The sequence below is a fragment of the Eptatretus burgeri genome, chromosome 2 (genome assembly GCF_056783735.1).
Source record: "Eptatretus burgeri isolate ZD-2024b chromosome 2, Ebu_testis_v1, whole genome shotgun sequence".
Classification (NCBI taxonomy): Eukaryota; Metazoa; Chordata; class Myxini; order Myxiniformes; family Myxinidae; genus Eptatretus; species Eptatretus burgeri.
In genome coordinates, this window is record NC_140962.1 from 139019826 (window position 1) to 139036939 (window position 17114).

At 43.1% G+C, this 17114-nt stretch overlaps 1 protein-coding gene across 3 annotated transcripts; it reads left to right on the forward strand.

Moving 5' to 3' along the window:
- Positions 1-6389: 6389 nt before the first annotated feature.
- LOC147033280 (5'-AMP-activated protein kinase catalytic subunit alpha-1-like) lies at positions 6390-16899 on the forward strand. 3 transcript variants are annotated; one of them, XM_085871513.1, is made up of 8 exons: positions 6390-7091; positions 7276-7362; positions 9087-9125; positions 9463-9511; positions 12181-12246; positions 13309-13415; positions 13558-13594; positions 13733-16899. In XM_085871513.1, exons 1-8 carry the CDS (start codon positions 7083-7085, stop codon positions 13759-13761), a joined length of 423 nt encoding a protein of 140 aa, XP_085727639.1. In that variant the 5' UTR covers positions 6390-7082; the 3' UTR covers positions 13762-16899. The 3 variants fall into 3 exon arrangements, 2 of the variants coding, with proteins under 2 accessions (XP_085727639.1, XP_085727640.1); XR_015055512.1 differs by having other exon boundaries at positions 13309-13594; positions 13733-13814; XM_085871514.1 differs by lacking the exon at positions 13309-13415.
- The last annotated feature ends 215 nt before the right edge of the window (positions 16900-17114 follow it).

A 17114-nucleotide genomic window follows, 5' to 3' on the forward strand; every position in this document is an offset into this window, starting at 1 on the left:
CATGCTGAACAGCTGCCAAACTGCCCCTTTGCCTGTCACATTTTGCAACAGGCGGGCAGTTTTGGCTATGGTCTCAAAATATTCCTGACACACCTCAAGGATGTGGATACATCAGTTTTCCCCTTATTTTATCAGAGCCTTCTCAATGCCTGGAAAGGACTCTCTGTGAGTCGCAAAGCGGACGCATCCTCCCCAGGGATGTATGAATTTGAGCTACTATTTTTTAACCCTCTCTTTCCTAATATATTCTGGAGTCGTGAATTGTGCCAGCGGTTCAATGATGCGGGCAAAAACAAAGTCTGGCACCTACGGCCAAACTCTTGTGCAGGGTTGAAGACTGTGGAGGAAATTTCAACTTCAACAGGGTTTCGATTCAAGAGGACACTTGGACAAATCATGAGGAAGGTTGGACAAAAAAATCATCAGTTACGACTATTATGGACTCAGAGCGCTCGTGTTCATCCTGAAGAACCCCATTTCCCAAAGCTACTCTGACTGTTCTACCAGAGACCTCCCCTCTGTTGGCACAGGGACACATGAACTTCATGCTGCCACCAGCAAGTACCTGTACAAGTCATGTTTGAAGAAAATTATCAGCGTGTCACCACAAATGGAGTGTCATGTTGGAAGAGGCTACTTCCTGCCGGTCCTCCCTCTGAACCTGTCTGGGAATCAATGTAGTGTAAACCAATTGCCAAAAGAATGGGAAATCTCCAATGGTGCCTTGCCCACTGGATTATCCCATGTAACACATGTCAGGAACTTTGCCCCAAATATCCACATGCTGCCCATTTTTTCTGGAAATGAGGACGTGTTTCATTTTTTTATTGACTGTGAAAGACTTTTTCCATTATTTCATTGCTTAAATTTTGTTTCTCTCAAGATGAATTTCATGTTTAATTTTCGATTATTTATTTTTGGGTTAAAAAAAAGAATGCCAAAAGGTATGAACTGCTGTTTTTTTGTTGGTACAGCAAAGCTTGCTATATATCTCTTGAGAAAGGAGAAGTGAAATGGTAAACCACTTCAACAATGTAATGTAATGTCATTTTTTAGTGCATTTGTTTCCGCAAGGTTAAAACTTGAATTTAAATTTTCCAAAACCATGGATATTGTTGATGATTTTGTGAAAAAATGGTGCTTGGACGGTGTTTGCGAGGTTCATGAAAATGATTTGGTATTATTTTTTTGAGATCATTCCGATAATAATGCAACCTGTTTTGATTTTGTAGTTATTGCAATTTATTTTTCTACTTTACTTTTCTTGGATTTCAAATGAACATTTGTTGGGTTTTTTTTCTCTCCTTCGTTTTCTCGGTGTTTTCTGACTTGTAATTTGCACAAACATATATTTTATACTTTTGTAATGAAAGGACTCCAAAAGTCAGTCTGTCTCTCTCCATATCGGGAGGGTGGTTATGTATGGAAGGTGTTTGTCTCCAGACGTGTCTAGATGAGAGTTTGTCTCCAGATGTGTCCAAGCGGTGTTTGTCTCTGGCCAGCTTGTATTCAGACACGTCGGGGTGGTGTTTATCTCCGGACGCATCCGGGCGATGTTTGTGTCTGGACGCGTCCGGGCGGTGTTTGTCCCTGGACGCGTCCGGGCGGTGTTTGGCTCTGGAGGCGTCCGGGCGGTGTTTGGCTCTGGACGCGTCCTGGCGGTGTTTGTCTCTGGGTGCGTCTGGAGGGGGAGGGTGTTTGTCTCTGGACGCCAACAGGTGGTAATTAATGCTCCACTGCACATCTGCCTTTTGTTGCCGCACCCCTGCTCATTCCCCCCTCCCTCCTCTCTCACTTTTTCTCCCTCCCCCATTAGTAATCCCTTCAGCAAAGCAACGGGTGGGTTTGCGAGTGAGACCATATGTTTAAAATTTCAACCTTATCGGTAGCACAATCTGGCCGCCATAATTATTTAATTATTTGGATTTTAAATTTTTTTAAAATTGAATTGAATTGAATTTTTGAATCCTTTTCTGAAGAGGGCATCATGAGTCGGGTGTCTCATCAAAGTGGGGCAACTTTGTAACCAGCCATAACTGCCCTCAGATATGCAGCATGCACCTCGAGTTTCTGTTTTTCCTGTCTTCATCCTTTGTCCTGTGTCATAATTACCATCATCACTGTTCCATATGTTGTTTCTTCCACCACTTTTGTAAATGTAACCAAAAAAGTAGATTTAGTTGTGGAGATCTTAATTGAAATTTGAAGGCACAACCATTGTCCATTGCTGTCCAGCAGAGGCCCGATACACGAGGAGGCACCTTGCAATTGGATTCCATTTTGTTTCCAAAGATTCCAAAGAAGCGTAATGCGTCAGTTTTCCAATCAAGCTGTCTTTCTTTCCACCCCAAAGGAAGATTATATTACTAAATGATTTTTTTTAATTCTTCCAATGCAGCAGAACAAGCATCTGTAATAAGTGCGTGCATGCGAACGTGTGTCCTCCATTGCTCCAAAACCATGAAATCAAGCAGCCCAAAACTTTGCATGCATTCCAAGGGAAAACTCCAAGGGACTGCATGAATGAAAATGGGTATTTGGGGAAAATTAAATACCCCTTTTGAAGATAATTTGGGGTGAAAGGGTTTGGAATGACTGGGTTGGGGGTGAAGAAATAAGCAATTCCTCATCCATAAACTATCTCATGGAGTCTGCGCCTCAGATAGCCTCTCCAAATTAAACTCCGACTGCATGGCTTCTCATGCTGATCCCTGTTTCAACTTAAATGTGGAGGTGTGAAAGGTCCCCAAAGATGTTGAACGGACCCCAAAGGACAGCAGTGAGCATCCGGGGTGCCGACTGTGGTCAAGATGCCTCCGCAGTTGTGTTCAGGTGGGTGAATCATTCTGGTGTTCGTGGTGAGGGTGTTGAAACGTTGGGAGCAGGTATAGTGGTTGTGGCGAGGAGGTCGTCTGGTACCTTGAAACCAGGGTTGCTCCAGGTCGGTGGAAGTCATTAGTTTTGACTGGCAGTCTCCCCAAGAGAAGGACAACTCTGATTTCAATTCCAGGCAGGAAGAGCTCGTCAGCCTTCGTCGGCAGTTGACCACCAAGAGGGGTAGATGCACCTCCAGTTGCTTCGGCATCAAAATGCCTTGTAAGCGCATCCGAGTGCTCCCATGAGCGCACAGATGCCTCCTCGAGAAGTAGTCCCGCCCTGCCAGACGACGAAGCCAAAAATGGTCACATTTACCCCCAAACTCGGCACGCAACGGAGCTCCGAGATTAACATGGGCTGCGGGTTTTTGTGAGCGCTCTCTGGCCATGAATGTGCGCTGGGCTCCAAATGAGGGTCGCTATTTAGTGGAGCGTCAAGGTTACCCAGGCGATGTTGAACGGACCCCAGTGCATGCTTGTGTTTCAAGCGACACACCAATATGTTCCGACTCGTGGGCTCCGTAATGTCCTCCATTACCCGGCATCCCAAAGGACAGCAGTGAGCATCCGGGGTGCCGACTGTGGTCAAGATGCCTCCGCAGTTGTGTTCAGGTGGGTGAATCATTCTGGTGTTCGTGGTGAGGGTTTTGAAACGTTGGGAGCAGGTATAGTGGTTGTGGGGATTTTTAGGAGGGTGTTGTGGTGATTTGTGGGAAGGTTGTTGCGTCATGGTGAGTCCGGTGAGGGTCTGAAGTGGAACGTCCGTTTGTGAATGGCGTGCAGTTTGAATGGGGGAAATGGCGCGCGTGTGCTCATGAGGCTGTCACTGCACGGTGTGGTCTGTGGCATGCAACGATGCATGAAGAAGAGGTTGTGTGTGAAATAAAGTAAAATAAAATAAACCAATGTCACCCGCAGGGTGACCCGTATCTTGCCAAAAGGTGACCACGTGTGACTTCTTTAAGGTCACACTGAGGTGAACATAGCTGCTATCCACCAGGAGCGACTCCTTGAGGAATATCTGCCAACGAGAGATTCCGATGAGAATCGTTCCACAGAGTAACCATGAAAAATATGCTTTTGCCTCATAACGTCACCAAATGACGTCATAATGTCTCAAGCTTGACATATCTAGAAAGCACTCATCGAGGTGTTCAATTTGAGGTACTACACGATATGGTTCCTAAAACTTGAAAATTTGACCTTGGAGTCAAATATGTTTGACCTCAGGCGCTAACCATGAAGGTCAAGGCCAATCGCCACCAAAAATTAATCAGCTGAGCGCCAGACCATGAACGATATTCCCATGAAGTTTGAAGACGATCCGATCAAAATTACTCAAAAAATAAGGGTTTCGTCGACTCCCCTGATTTGCGACAGTGACCTTGACCTTTGACCTTGACCTTCAAAATTTTATGTGCTGAAAGGGACCTCTATAGGCCTCTGATATGCGAAGTTACAAAAATTTCCGATGATAACTGTGCTCTGCAGAATTTTTTTATACGTGATTACAGACAAACAAACAAACAAACAAAAAAAAAAAACATACAAGCTGACTAACATATCTTGCAAAAACTTCGTTTTGGCAAGATAATAAATGAAAGAACTGCAAATGGAATCAAAGACCTCACAAAAAGCCCTCCTCACGCACCTTGTCCCACATACCCACCAGACATAATGGAAGGGCGAACTGAACGAATACTGATGAAATAACTGTCTCGGGACCGCTATATATTGGGTGCCGTTTCCTTGGCGGAGTGCCGGCTTCACAGAACTGCAACAATATATTCATTTCAATTCACCTGGTCTGCTGGCTTTGTCAGAAAGTAGATTTCAAAATGACATCTCTTCCAACTCTTTTGTAATTCCTGGTTCCATCTTTTATCAACTTGATCATCTCAGGGTCTTGGTATTTTATCATCCATCTCATGGTCTTGGAAATTTATCATCCATTTCATGGTCTTGGCATTTTATCATCCATCTCATGGTCTTGGTATTTTATCATCCATCTCATGGTCTTGGTATTTTATCATCCATTTCATGGTCTTGGTATTTTATCATCCATCTCATGGTCTTGGTATTTTATCATCCATCTCATGGTCTTGGTATTTTATCATCCATCTCATGGTCTTGGTATTTTATCATCCATCTCATGGTCTTGGTATTTTATCATCCATCTCATGGTCTTGGTATTTACGTCAGACACTTTGCCTGGAGCTCTTGAAAACCCTATTGAATGTCGCACTCATGAGTTCATGTAATTTCGTCTTCCTCTCCTCCATTCCACAACATTCAGTGCCTTCAGAAAGTAGTTACACCCCTTGAATTTTTCACATTTTATTGTGTTCCAGCTTGAATTTAAAATCGATTGAAATGAGATTTTTTTTGTCACTGATCTTCACAAAATACCCCATAATGTCAATGTGCATTTGTTTTTTGTTTTGTTTGAGAAATATTCGCAAACGAATTATTAACAAACAATCGAAATTTTTACAAAAAAACCAAGAGAAATTAAAAGCCGAAATGTCTTCGGTGAGTAAGTATTCAACCCCTTTGCTCTGACACTCCAAATTGAGTTCAGGTGTATCCAATTTACTTCAATCATCCTTGAGTTGTCTCTGCAACTGTGGCCAATTCAATTGATTGGACATGATTTCGAAAGAAACACACATTTCCAATATAAGGTCCCACAGTTGATGGAACATGTCAGAGCAGAAACTCCACCATGAAGACCGAGGAACTGTCTGGACTCGAGAACTACGAGATAGAATTGTGTGGAAGCACAGATCGGGGGAAGGGTGTAAAACAATTTCTGGAGTGTGGAAAGTTTCCAAGAGAACAGTAAGCTCCATCATTGGGAATTGGAAAGAATATGGAACTATCCAGACTCTTCCTTGACCTGCTTGTCCGACCAAATTGAGCAACCGGGCAAGAAGGACCTTGGTCAGTGTGGTGACAATGAACCCAATGGCCATTATGACAGAATTACATAGTTCCTTGGCTGAGGTGGGAGAATCTGCTGGAAGGACAACAGTCTCTGCAGCACTTCACTCCACTTCATGGAAATTAAATATCGGCAAGAACACTGGGATCTCTGGGCTTTTATCAACATTGTGATGTCTCCAGAGATTCATTGTGACGAAGATCAACGATGCATACAGAGATTTATGGGTATGAAGATCAGCAATTATTTTCCAGAGATTTTGCCAGAGCTGAGCAAGTTCAGCGCATGCTGCCAACAGGAAAACTTCTTTCTCGTTTTACTGTAAATTATCTTCAAAAGGGATGCTTACATTTACCCAAACACCCAGTTTTCATTCATGCCCTCCCTCGGAGTTCCCTTCTTGAACATACAAAGTTTGAGGCCGCTCGGCTTCATGGTTTTGGAGTTATGGAGGTCTCTCTCTCTCACTCACTCACTCACTCACTCACTCACTCACTCACTCACTCACTCACTCACTCACTCACTCACTCACTCACTCACTCACTCTCACACTCACTCACTCACTCACTCACTCACTCACTCACTCACATTTTTTATTATACATTAAGAAATCCATGTTTGTGTTTCTGTTCGCTTGTCTGACAAAGATCTCAACCTGTCTCATTCTGTCCGCAGATGGACGGACCCCGAGTCTGGACCCAAACTCTGCACATCCAGCGATCATGACTTCCCAGGATCTCAGGAAGGCGACTTGAACTGGGATCGAACATCTGTGCCCCAAATATCTACATCTGGTGAATCGTTTAAATGAAATTCTTTCCTCTGACACTTTGTCCTTGGGTCATCACGACTGGGAGGTCGATGTTTGTTCTCTCTCACCAGCTCGCCATGTCTGTTCACCACTCCTCACTTCACTGTACATCTTCTCATTCACCCAACACTCCTGGTGATGAATATTGACCTCCATCACTCCAAAACAGACATCTTATTTCACCTGACTTCTGCTCCTTCCTGTATCTTGGATGTTTTCTTGTTATTTTTCTCTTTGTTTTGTTTTGTTTTATCCTTGTCTTTCTCGAACCTTCCCCCATCCCCTCACGGAGAGTGTCTTTTTGCCCTGTTTGGGTCGATTACTAAAAATAAATAATGACGTGTCATGAAGGGGGCGTTCCCTTTATAAAAATAAATAAATAATGACGTAATTACATGATGTGTCATGAAGGGGGCGTTCCCTTTCGCTCCCACAGGGTTATCCCAACGAGATGCCCAAGGTGAACCAGATGTTCCATATCCTCTTGATTCTCTTCCCCAGGTGTTCATGTTCACCTTGTGTACAACCCCCAGGTTCATCCTCCACACGGACAGAATGTGAAATATTATTTTTATATTTTATTGTTTCCTTCCCTCTTATAGAAAGTCCTCGGAGTGGAATGAGGTTTCTATGTTTCCTTACAGGTTCCGAACCTGGAAATTATCCAGAAACTTGGAGCAGGAGCCTTTGGGACGGTGTATAAAGGGACACACCTGGAATCTGGGAAACAGGTAAGAATGTGAGCGGTTTGTTCGGTTTCACTCATTCATTCATTCCTCGGTGTAATTCATTCGTTCCTAGGTGTAATTCATTCGTTCCTCGGTGTAATTCATTCGAACGATTGACAGGATCCGTCGTCGAGCTGAAAGGAGTCGTCAACCAAAGTCTCTCAGTCTCGACGTTTATTGGTGTAAATTCACATGAAAAGGTCAAATGAACAGAACAAACATTGAATTGTAAATATTCGGATATTTATTGGTGAAACAGATTTACAAATGATCACATGTAATTTTGTGGTGAATATTCATTTGATTTGGATCCACGGGCCGTCCGACCCGGTCATGTTGTTGTTGTTGTTGTTGCCCGACAAGGCCCGCGGGACGGACACGGATCCTCATGTAAAAACTTGTGTTCCTCACTTTGTGGTTTCATTGTTTCCTCACTTTGTGGTTTCATTGTTTCCTCACTTTGTGGTTTCATTGTTCTCCTCACTTTGTGGTTTCATTGTTCTCCTCACTTTGTGGTTTCATTGTTCTCCTCACTTTGTGGTTTCATTGTTCTCCTCACTTTGTGGTTTCATTGTTCTCCTCACTTTCTGGTTTCATTGTTCTCCTGACTGTAATTTTGTTGAGTTTTGATTGTTCAAGATATCTTTCAATCAGTCAATCTACGTCACAATGGAATGAGCAAAGCTGGACAACTTGCTAGCGCTTGCCAAGCCTGCCGTTCCATATGGACGGTTTTGAGTGGAGTGCTTTCTTGAGTGCTTCAAGGTCCGTCCACAGAATGAGAAATCCAAGTTTGGTTTAATAAATAAATACGGCTCCACTTAACACTTAATTGTTTTTTTCTTTAATAAATATGTTGAAACGGATATTTTAACGTTTTTTTTTGTTGTGTTTGTATTCTGATTGGCCCTGCTCCCCAAAAAACGATGATGTGATGACGTCATACGTGACCCGCCACGTCATCTCGAGGATACATTTGCTGCGGGACCGACATTTACATGTGACGTTCATATTCTCTGAACTGTGAAAAAGTACTGAGGATGACAGCACGATGTATTGTTGTTGGTTGTCGCAAAACAACCAAAGATGTTGTGAGGATCCGTGTTTGACGAAAAGATTCAACTGAAAGAAGAATTTGGACACCGAGGTGAAACTGAGCAGAGGAACGTGGCACGGCCAGACTGGTTGAGGTGGACTTTGCAGCACCCAGTTTGAACATGATACGTTCCACTCCGTCCTGTATTCCCAGTTTGGGAAGACTAAATTGAAGAGATTGAAAGCCGACACGATCCCCACGAAAATTATAGATAATCCTCATCGGATGGAAAATCACAAAATGGACAGAACAGCGTGGGAAAGGGGCCATTCAAAAATACAAAGCACATGGGGAGTAGGGGGTGTACGTCCAAGTGTTACGGAGTGGTACAGGTGTGTTGAGGGTGTACGTCCAAATGTTACGGAGTGGTACAGGTGGTGTTTGGGGTGTATCTCCAACTGTTACGGAGTGGAAGGGTGTTCGGGGTGTATCTCCAAGTGTTACGGAGTTCCATATGGACGGAGTTACGGAGGATTACATCATCTGATCCAATTCATCGTAACAAACGGTGGACATTTACAATCATTGTATGTCAATAGAGACCAACATTGTGCTCGTTTCCTGCTTTTTCATGCACTGTTAAAAGGTCACAACATGAGATTGTTCCATATGTTCGGTGTTCCTTCCCCAGGTTGCTGTGAAGTGCATGGAGAGAAATAATTGGAAAATGGTGAGTTTATGGGAATGGGGTGAATGTCGGACCATTTACATGGAACCCAACCTGCCATTGGGACTATACAGGCTGTTTGTGACGTTTAAACCCACTCGTAATCATGTGAGAATCTACAGAGGTAACGGAAATGGCAGCAAAATGGTGGATGTTCCTGAGTGTCCCCCATGAAAGATCATCAGTTTCGATATTTGGGATTCCTGTTCCCCGAGGCTCATCAGCACCTCCTTCTGTAAATTTTTAACTGGTTCACTTACTTTATATGAGATAAATTAAATTATTGAATAAATGATTGCCTATTATTGACAAGTTTGATCTATTTGTTTTTGTTTTTCAGCTCTCTGATGAAGGGAGAATGTTACTGCAGGTTGATCATCCAAACATTGGTGAGTGTGTGCATTGCACCCTTTCCTTGAGCTTTTACATCAATTTTGGTGATGGCTCTGACTCGTGCAGTTTGTTCTCATTGTTTCTTAACACAGCACAGGTATTGCTGAGTCGTCGAGACTGGAAACCCAATGAATGACAGAGCAAATGTTCACACAGTTTGAGGAGCCATTGACTGACAATCTATAATAATAAATGTCAGTGTGTGTCCGTAAGTTTGTCTGCATGTCTCCTCCATAATTACAAAACCATGAAACTGAGCAGCCCCAAACTTTCCATGCACACGAAGGGATCTCGGTGGGATTAAGTGAATGAAAATTGGGTGTTTTGGGTTAATTTAAACACCTCTTTTGAAGATAATTTATGTGGTAAATATCACAACAACAAAAAACAAAATAAAGCTTACAAAAATAGTGGCATGCCATCTTGTTCAGCCCTCTGTCAGCTCACAAGAGTCTGATGCCGCCATATTTTTTGGCCTGCTCAACAATGCCTCGACTTGGAATCGGCCCAACAATTTCTTCATGGAAAGTGTTTTTTTTCACTTTCCTCTCTCACATTACATTGAATGCCTGATCATCAAACCTACAAATCAATGGATACATGGCAATGCTTGTGAACGCCCAGAGACGCCAGCGTTCGTGGCTTTATTTAATTTATGCACATGCCATAAGCTCTGGAATCTCTTCATCTCAGCTAAATTTCAAAATTTAAACTTCTTTATTGATTTCAACAGCAGTTTTGATTGTTAAAATAGTGTTCACTTGTCCAATTCGGACATCGCTTGTTGCATGAAGAACATCGGAATGTTCCAGTCGTCTCCGGATGCATGGTGATGACACAACCGATCGGCAATCGCTTGTTAAGTCAACCATTACTCATCAACCGTTTTGCTGGAGTGCTTGCTTGACTGCTTAAGCCGTTTGGTGAGCACTTTGCAATACTCGCACTGTCACTGAATATATCGATCAACTTGAACACAGTTGAGGGCTCATTCGTCTGCGTTTTGGCCGTACATTGCCTCCGGCGGTGAGTCGGGTGGTGATTCATTCTCTGAAATTGTGATATTTTATTTTACACCACATTTCCTCGATTTGTATGAACTTCTTTCATTATACGACCCTTCACTTCAGCAGACATAAATACCTATAAAAACACTGTTTTGTTTTTAAAAGTTTCTTAAACTGTTTCGTTGCATTACTTGCTCGAGTGGTTTCGGCATTTAGTGAGCGCTCTTCAAGCTTTGATGGTGATCTGTCGGCTCGGTTCTGTTTGGGGACATTTCCGGAGTGAGGAAGCCAAAATGAATGAGATGATTACAATGATTGAAAATGTTTTTAGTTGTAAAACAAAGCAGTGAATTGCCACATCACGGCAGGAGAGCTGAGAGACACGCACACTCTCGCTCTGAGCTGTCTCGCCTGGGTTCAAATCGCAGGCAGGGAAATTCATCAATGTGTGTGTTGTCTCTCGGATGGACGTTAAACTGGACGACACATCTGCCGGAATCCTCTCCTCTCCCCCTCCCCACCTTTCTCTCCCCTCTCCCTCTCTAATCCTCTTTCTGTCTCTCTTACCTTCCCCCACCTCTCCCTCTCTGTGAAGGAGACTTAAAGACTGCCAGTTCAGTTTTCAATTTAAAACGGCACAGACACCGTTTATCATGTACAAATCAGATGAGGACTGAGCTGACCGGAGGGGCGGAAAGGTCGCTGCATGTGTGAGCATGCATGTACACAGGCAGGCATTTCATAGGAAGATAGCATGGATTTTAAATACTCGTACCTGGTTTTATATGGAATCTGGTGGTGAAAAAGAAGAGGTTGCTGTTTGGGCACATTTTATCACCCTTCCGTTTCCCTCCTCTCATGTTGTGTTCTCTTCCCTGCCCCATGACACCTTCCCTTCCCCTCACCCTGCCTTTTTTCCCCTCTTCTCGCTGCCTTCCCTTCCCATCACTTTGCCTTCCCTTCCCCTACCCTCACGCTTTCCTGGTCCCAAACCAAGCTGTTACCTCTACCCTTACATCTCCTGGCGGTTTCCGCGTGCTGTGTTAACGTGCTGTTTTGTTTTACCCCATTTTGTTCAATTCTGGACTGCCCCCTCCCCCCTTCTCCACAAGTCCCACTGTCAAATGCAATTTGAGAACTCCTCCCCTCACGCTTATCTCCTCCCAAACCCCCTCCCCACTTCCTCCCCCTCCTCTCTTCCCCATCCTGCTCATCGCCCTCTGCCCCAGGTAAGAGTGTATTATGACGTTTGGTGAGGCGTCGCTCCCCGAGCCCCCTTTCTCGCCCTCCTCCATCCTTACTTCCTTACTTTCCCCTCCCTCAACCCAGCTTCCTCCCTTCCCTTCCTCTCCCCACCCCTCCTCTAACTCCTCTCTCTCCTCTCTCTCCCTCATATCTCTCTCCCTGCTCCCTCCCCTTTGCCCATCTCTCCTCTCTTTTTCTCTCCTTCCTCTTTCTTCCCCTCCCTCTCCTCCATCCCCTCTCTCCCATCTCTCCTTACTCCCTCCCACTTAATCTCCCCCTCAGCAACGTGACGGGTTGTATTTGCTGGTATTAAATAAACGACACCAAGGGTAACATGGATCAAGTAAGTCTCGTGTTCTGATGACCCGTTTCAACATTGTTTTCATTTGTTCCATCCCGCTGTCCCTGTGCAGTGAAAGTGTTTCGTTTTCAAGTTTTGAGTGACTGCGCAGCCTTAACAATGGAGTTTGTTGATGGGGGTAAGGCTTTTTCAATCCTCCTGTTATGTGGTGATGTTTGTGTTCATTATCTCACACTTGAACATCATAATCAATTTAAAATCTGTAATAATTACCCCGTGCACACAAAATGTGAAAAGCAGGGTGAAGCATTTGGTTCATGTCCGTCAAACTGTCTGCCTCATCAGTTTATGATCATCATTTATGACGGAGGAACAACTCATTTAAATTGAATGTTTTATTTTGAACACGAATCTGAACATCAATGTGAAGACAAGTCTGTCGTTTTGCCGGACGTTGGCTCTGAATTTGTTCCGATCACACATGTGGGAGAGGAGTGAGATGATCTTGTTTTACTCTGCCATCCTGCCTGGCACTCAAACAAAATTGAAAATCATTCCAAACAGGAAACTTCGTGTTTTTAAGGACATGATGAAGGACACAAACAAAAGATCAACTTACTAATATTACATGTCAGACAGGATGATGTAATCGATACTCGGTGAAATGGTGGGATAATCCGGAATATTATTTTATCCACCTTTAAACATCTTTTAACCTTTATTGGAATTGAATTGTATATTTGAACGCTGTAGAAGGCAAATTCTCTTCATAATACTTCCAAGAAGCATGCGATATAAACACGATACACAGCATCAGGGCACGGCATGTGAGAGGTGCAGTATCGGGGGGTGAAGAAGAGGTCGTCACATGGCTGTGTCCGAAGCCGATTGATGCTGCATTCTATGGTGATCAATGAAGTCTCCATCTTCTAAACTGACTCAATGTCGTCTTATTTCAGTGTTTTATGAGTGATGTGTAAGACTGCTTCAGGAGTGCTAAACTTGCGGATTTTAAAACGATCTTTCAAATCATTATTTAATTAAAATTGAAGAATACATTAGACCACTGCAGCGGATATCATGTTCTGTGAACTCACTCGTTTTATTGAGTTATTTCTACACAATTGTATCTAAAGTTCACGATATAAGTTTTTGGATGACATGAAGAAACTAGAACGGCATTCTTCATAGACATACCGACGCCAGGCTGAACCGTTTACAATTTGTATCCCAAACATAGGCTGGATCTACATCCAGAACCAAACCAACATTGAATCGGCTTGTTCTTGTCACCTCCCCAACTCTCATCCACGAAGTCTTGTCCAAATTCGTCCATATCTTGTTGAGGTATTGTTCGATATACATGTTGTTTCTGCCCTGATTATATCACTCAATGATGAAGAATCACAGAATATATTCTAAATTAACTTGTGCATGCCTTGTATTTATTTGTTTCTGTAAAGAGTCTAATTATGAGTTTTGTGTGCAGAAACGCTCTATGATTTCGTCTCTCGATCATGTACCAGGTGAGTGAATCGTGTTCACAAGTGTGATGTACACGTCTGGTTGGAAATGTTGTATTGAACAGGAAACAAGATAATTGTGAATGAGTTTGATCTTTCATTTCAAAAGGAATCTCATCATGTGCTTTTGATCTTTTCCAGACTGTTTCTGCACTCGCACACATACATGATCAGAACATTGTGCATTCTGACATAAAGGTAAGAATCCAGACACCGAGATATTTTTTTCTCGTGTTCATTTCATGATTGTGTTTTCATCACATAATTCACAGATTTTTTTCTCAAATCTCTGATTCCTCCACACAGAGAAATTCACAAAACTTTAGTTCATATGTTGAACATACAGACGTTACTTTTAACAACTGGAACGTCTGGAAGTTCACCATTCATCAATATCACCTGAACATTGAAATTTCATTTTCATTAATGTTTGCTGATTGAGTGGAACATTTTCACTCGTAATATAAATGTTGTATTTCGTGGTGCTGCGTTTCAACAGGAATTCATAAAATTAACTCCAATATTCTTTGGGGCTGGCAGGGTGCCATCGACCGACCGACACTTAGCCTCTGAGTCATCTCGCCTGGGTTTGAATTCTGACCCAGCTCTAAACTCTCATTGTGGTGTTTCACAAGCATGGTGATTCATCAATGTACAGGCCATCCCTCAGATGCATGTTAAACTGGGGGTCCCATCTGCTGCCATTAGTTGGTGGATGTTAAAGATCCCATGGTGTCCTTCAGCGAGAGTGGGCGATTCCTTGAGGAATATGGTGCATTGCTCATCCAACCAGATCCACTTCTGCAAGTCTGACCAACTCTGAGTGTTCGTCACACGTTGATCGATCATTTCACAATTCGAGTTTGGATTCGATGGATTTTCTGACTTGAAGTATTCAGGGGATCAGGAATTAAACTTCCTGTTGTAATGTTATTTGGAAATGAAAATGATCATATTTCACATGAAAATTCACCAATTCTCTGAATGTATTTGGATATTTGTTGATAAAAACATGCGGACACGTCTGCTTTCCTCTCCACGACTTTGGAACTTGCAATTTTAACCTGTAGACATGGCACAGTCCTGGAAATGATTCAATGACACCATATATTTCACTCTCTGCTATTACGAGTTCGGGAAATTGAGCATGTTTTCTGGGTCGATTCGAAAAGCTCGAGGAACGTTTTAAACATTAAGTGTGCTGAAATTGAATGAAAATCTGAGATCACAGGGAAGTGGCATGGTATACACATTAAAGTTTGTGAGGATCATTTTAAACCATGCAGCTGGCGGTGAGATACCCTGTAAATCCACCTTCTTCTTTCATATACAGCACAAGGCTGCAGGGTAGCATCATGACTTAGGGCATGGCTGTTCCACTGATTGAATCCCTCCCCTCCAGAGGTTGGGGCAGGAATTTGGAATTTGTTCAGGGTGCAGCGGTTGCTCAACTTCACTTTGTGAAGGACAACGTGAGTCTTTATTGTCCACCAACGAAGACCTACAGATGAGATTGATGTTTAATGAATCATTCTGCCAGTGAAACACTGGGATGACATTTGAAAGCTGGGTCAGGATTCAAACCCAGGATCGGCAACGTCGAGGCGAGTGTGCGTACCTCGAGGCCATCCTGTCAGCTTGTAAATCCAACTGCGGGTGATATCTCCTTTTACCCTTCATCGGATCGATCTTGAGCTCAAACAAGTGTCAGAATGGTGAAAAAATTTTTGAAAGTGGAATGTTTACAGCACTTTGGACAATAATCTGCACAAATTTATTAAATTAAAAAGCTGACAACAATGCTCAGAGATAACAATATGTCCAATTGAGTTGACATCCAGGCAGCTTTGATCACAGACTGAATTGGATCCACGTTCTCACTATCAACCCAATTCTCTGCCAGAAGTGTTACATCACCTCGGTGCTGTGATGTCAGAGGAGAACTCAACCGAGCTGTACCATCTGCCAACTCTAACTTGTGGATGTGAAAGATGTCGCACAACCTTTTGAAAAGTGTTGGATAAATTCCAATTATCTGACATGGTTTTGGCCAGTTTCAGCAACACCCAGTGACCGAGAATCTCTGGGTTATGTCTGTTTGGAGTTGGTTATGTTTTCATCGTTTACGCCATGATTTTTACGAATTGTTATTACTAGTACGGGGCCGTAGGTGCGTAAATGACGACTGGATTGGGGCATTATTTCAATTCGTTTGGACCAACCGTATCATAAATGGCCATAACTTGGGAAACATACTCAGGTCCCCAGCGTCAATTGTGACGTCATATCAAACGAAGAAGAATTGTGTTGAAGAATTGCCCCTCTCTCTCACCCCTCCTCTCTCGCCCCTCTCTCTCGCCCTCCTCTCTTGCCCCCTCTCTCCCCCTTTGTCTCACCCTTCCTCTCTCCCCCCTCCTCTCTCGCCCCTCTCTCTCGCTCCCACTCTCATCCCCCCCTCTCCCGTCCCCCTCTTATCTCTCTCGCAGATATTGGTCGACAGATAAATGGCCGTAACTTGGGAAGGTTTTACTTCATCAACAGATGATTTGTTGTTGTTGTTTCTGCACAATTGTATCTAAAGTTCACAATTGAAGTTTTTGGATGACATAAAGAAACTAGAACGGCACTCTGCATTGACATACCGACGCCAGGCTGAACCGTTTACAATTTGTATCCCAAAGATAGGCCGGATTGACATCCGGAACCAAACCTAAATTGAATCGGCTTGTTCTTGTCACCTCCCCAACTCTCATCCACGAAGTCTCTGCCAGAAGTGTTACATCACCTCGGTGCTGTGATGTCAGACGAGAACTCAACCGAGCTGTACCATCTGCCAACTCTAACTTGTAGATTTGTTGCAACTCTAAATCCTAACAAATCGGCTTCCCCAAACCACAAAATAAAAAAGTTCAGAGTGCTCCAAGAATCAATTTATAAATTTAATATTACCTCTTTGTTACCCCTTCCTTTCCTGGTTATTGATTTTGATGCTTGTACTAACACACTTCACCATGTGAAAGTTGAATTTTCTCGTAACAAAGGGGAGAAGTCTCTCGCTCTCTCTCTCTCGCTTGGCACGCACATGCAAACGCAAGGGGGGCTGTTGCTCAGTCTCCACGGTACGTGTGGAGCCTGTGTTGCTATCTCTCTTCTTATTATCTTCTTCTCCTCTCTCTAATGTATTTTTTTGGGGGTGTTCCTTGTGTATAAACTGTTATCAATGCTTTATCGATTACTTGAAAATTGAATTGGTTTCTTCTCTTCTTTTTTTTTTTCAAATCTTGAATATAATCCTTTGCTTTGTTGTATTGAATTTTTATCCTTTATACTTTTGAAATAAAAGTCAAATGTCTCTCTCTCTCTCTCTCTCCCTCTCCCTCTCCCTCTCCCTCTCTCTCTCTCTCTTTTTTCTTCCCCTCTCTTTCTCCTTTTCTCTTTTTTCTTCCCCCCTCTCCTCAGCTTCAACTCCTTCCTCCACCTCTTCTTCAGCTTCAACTCCTTCCTCATCCTCAGCATCAATTAC

Excerpts from the sequence above, each read along its gene's own strand:
- LOC147033280 (XM_085871513.1), top strand. Across the intron at positions 7,363-9,086 it reads ACCTGGAATCTGGGAAACAG|GTTGCTGTGAAGTGCATGGA; the intron begins GTAAGAATGTGA and ends TTCCTTCCCCAG. Across the intron at positions 9,512-12,180 it reads GGTTGATCATCCAAACATTG|TGAAAGTGTTTCGTTTTCAA; the intron begins GTGAGTGTGTGC and ends GTCCCTGTGCAG.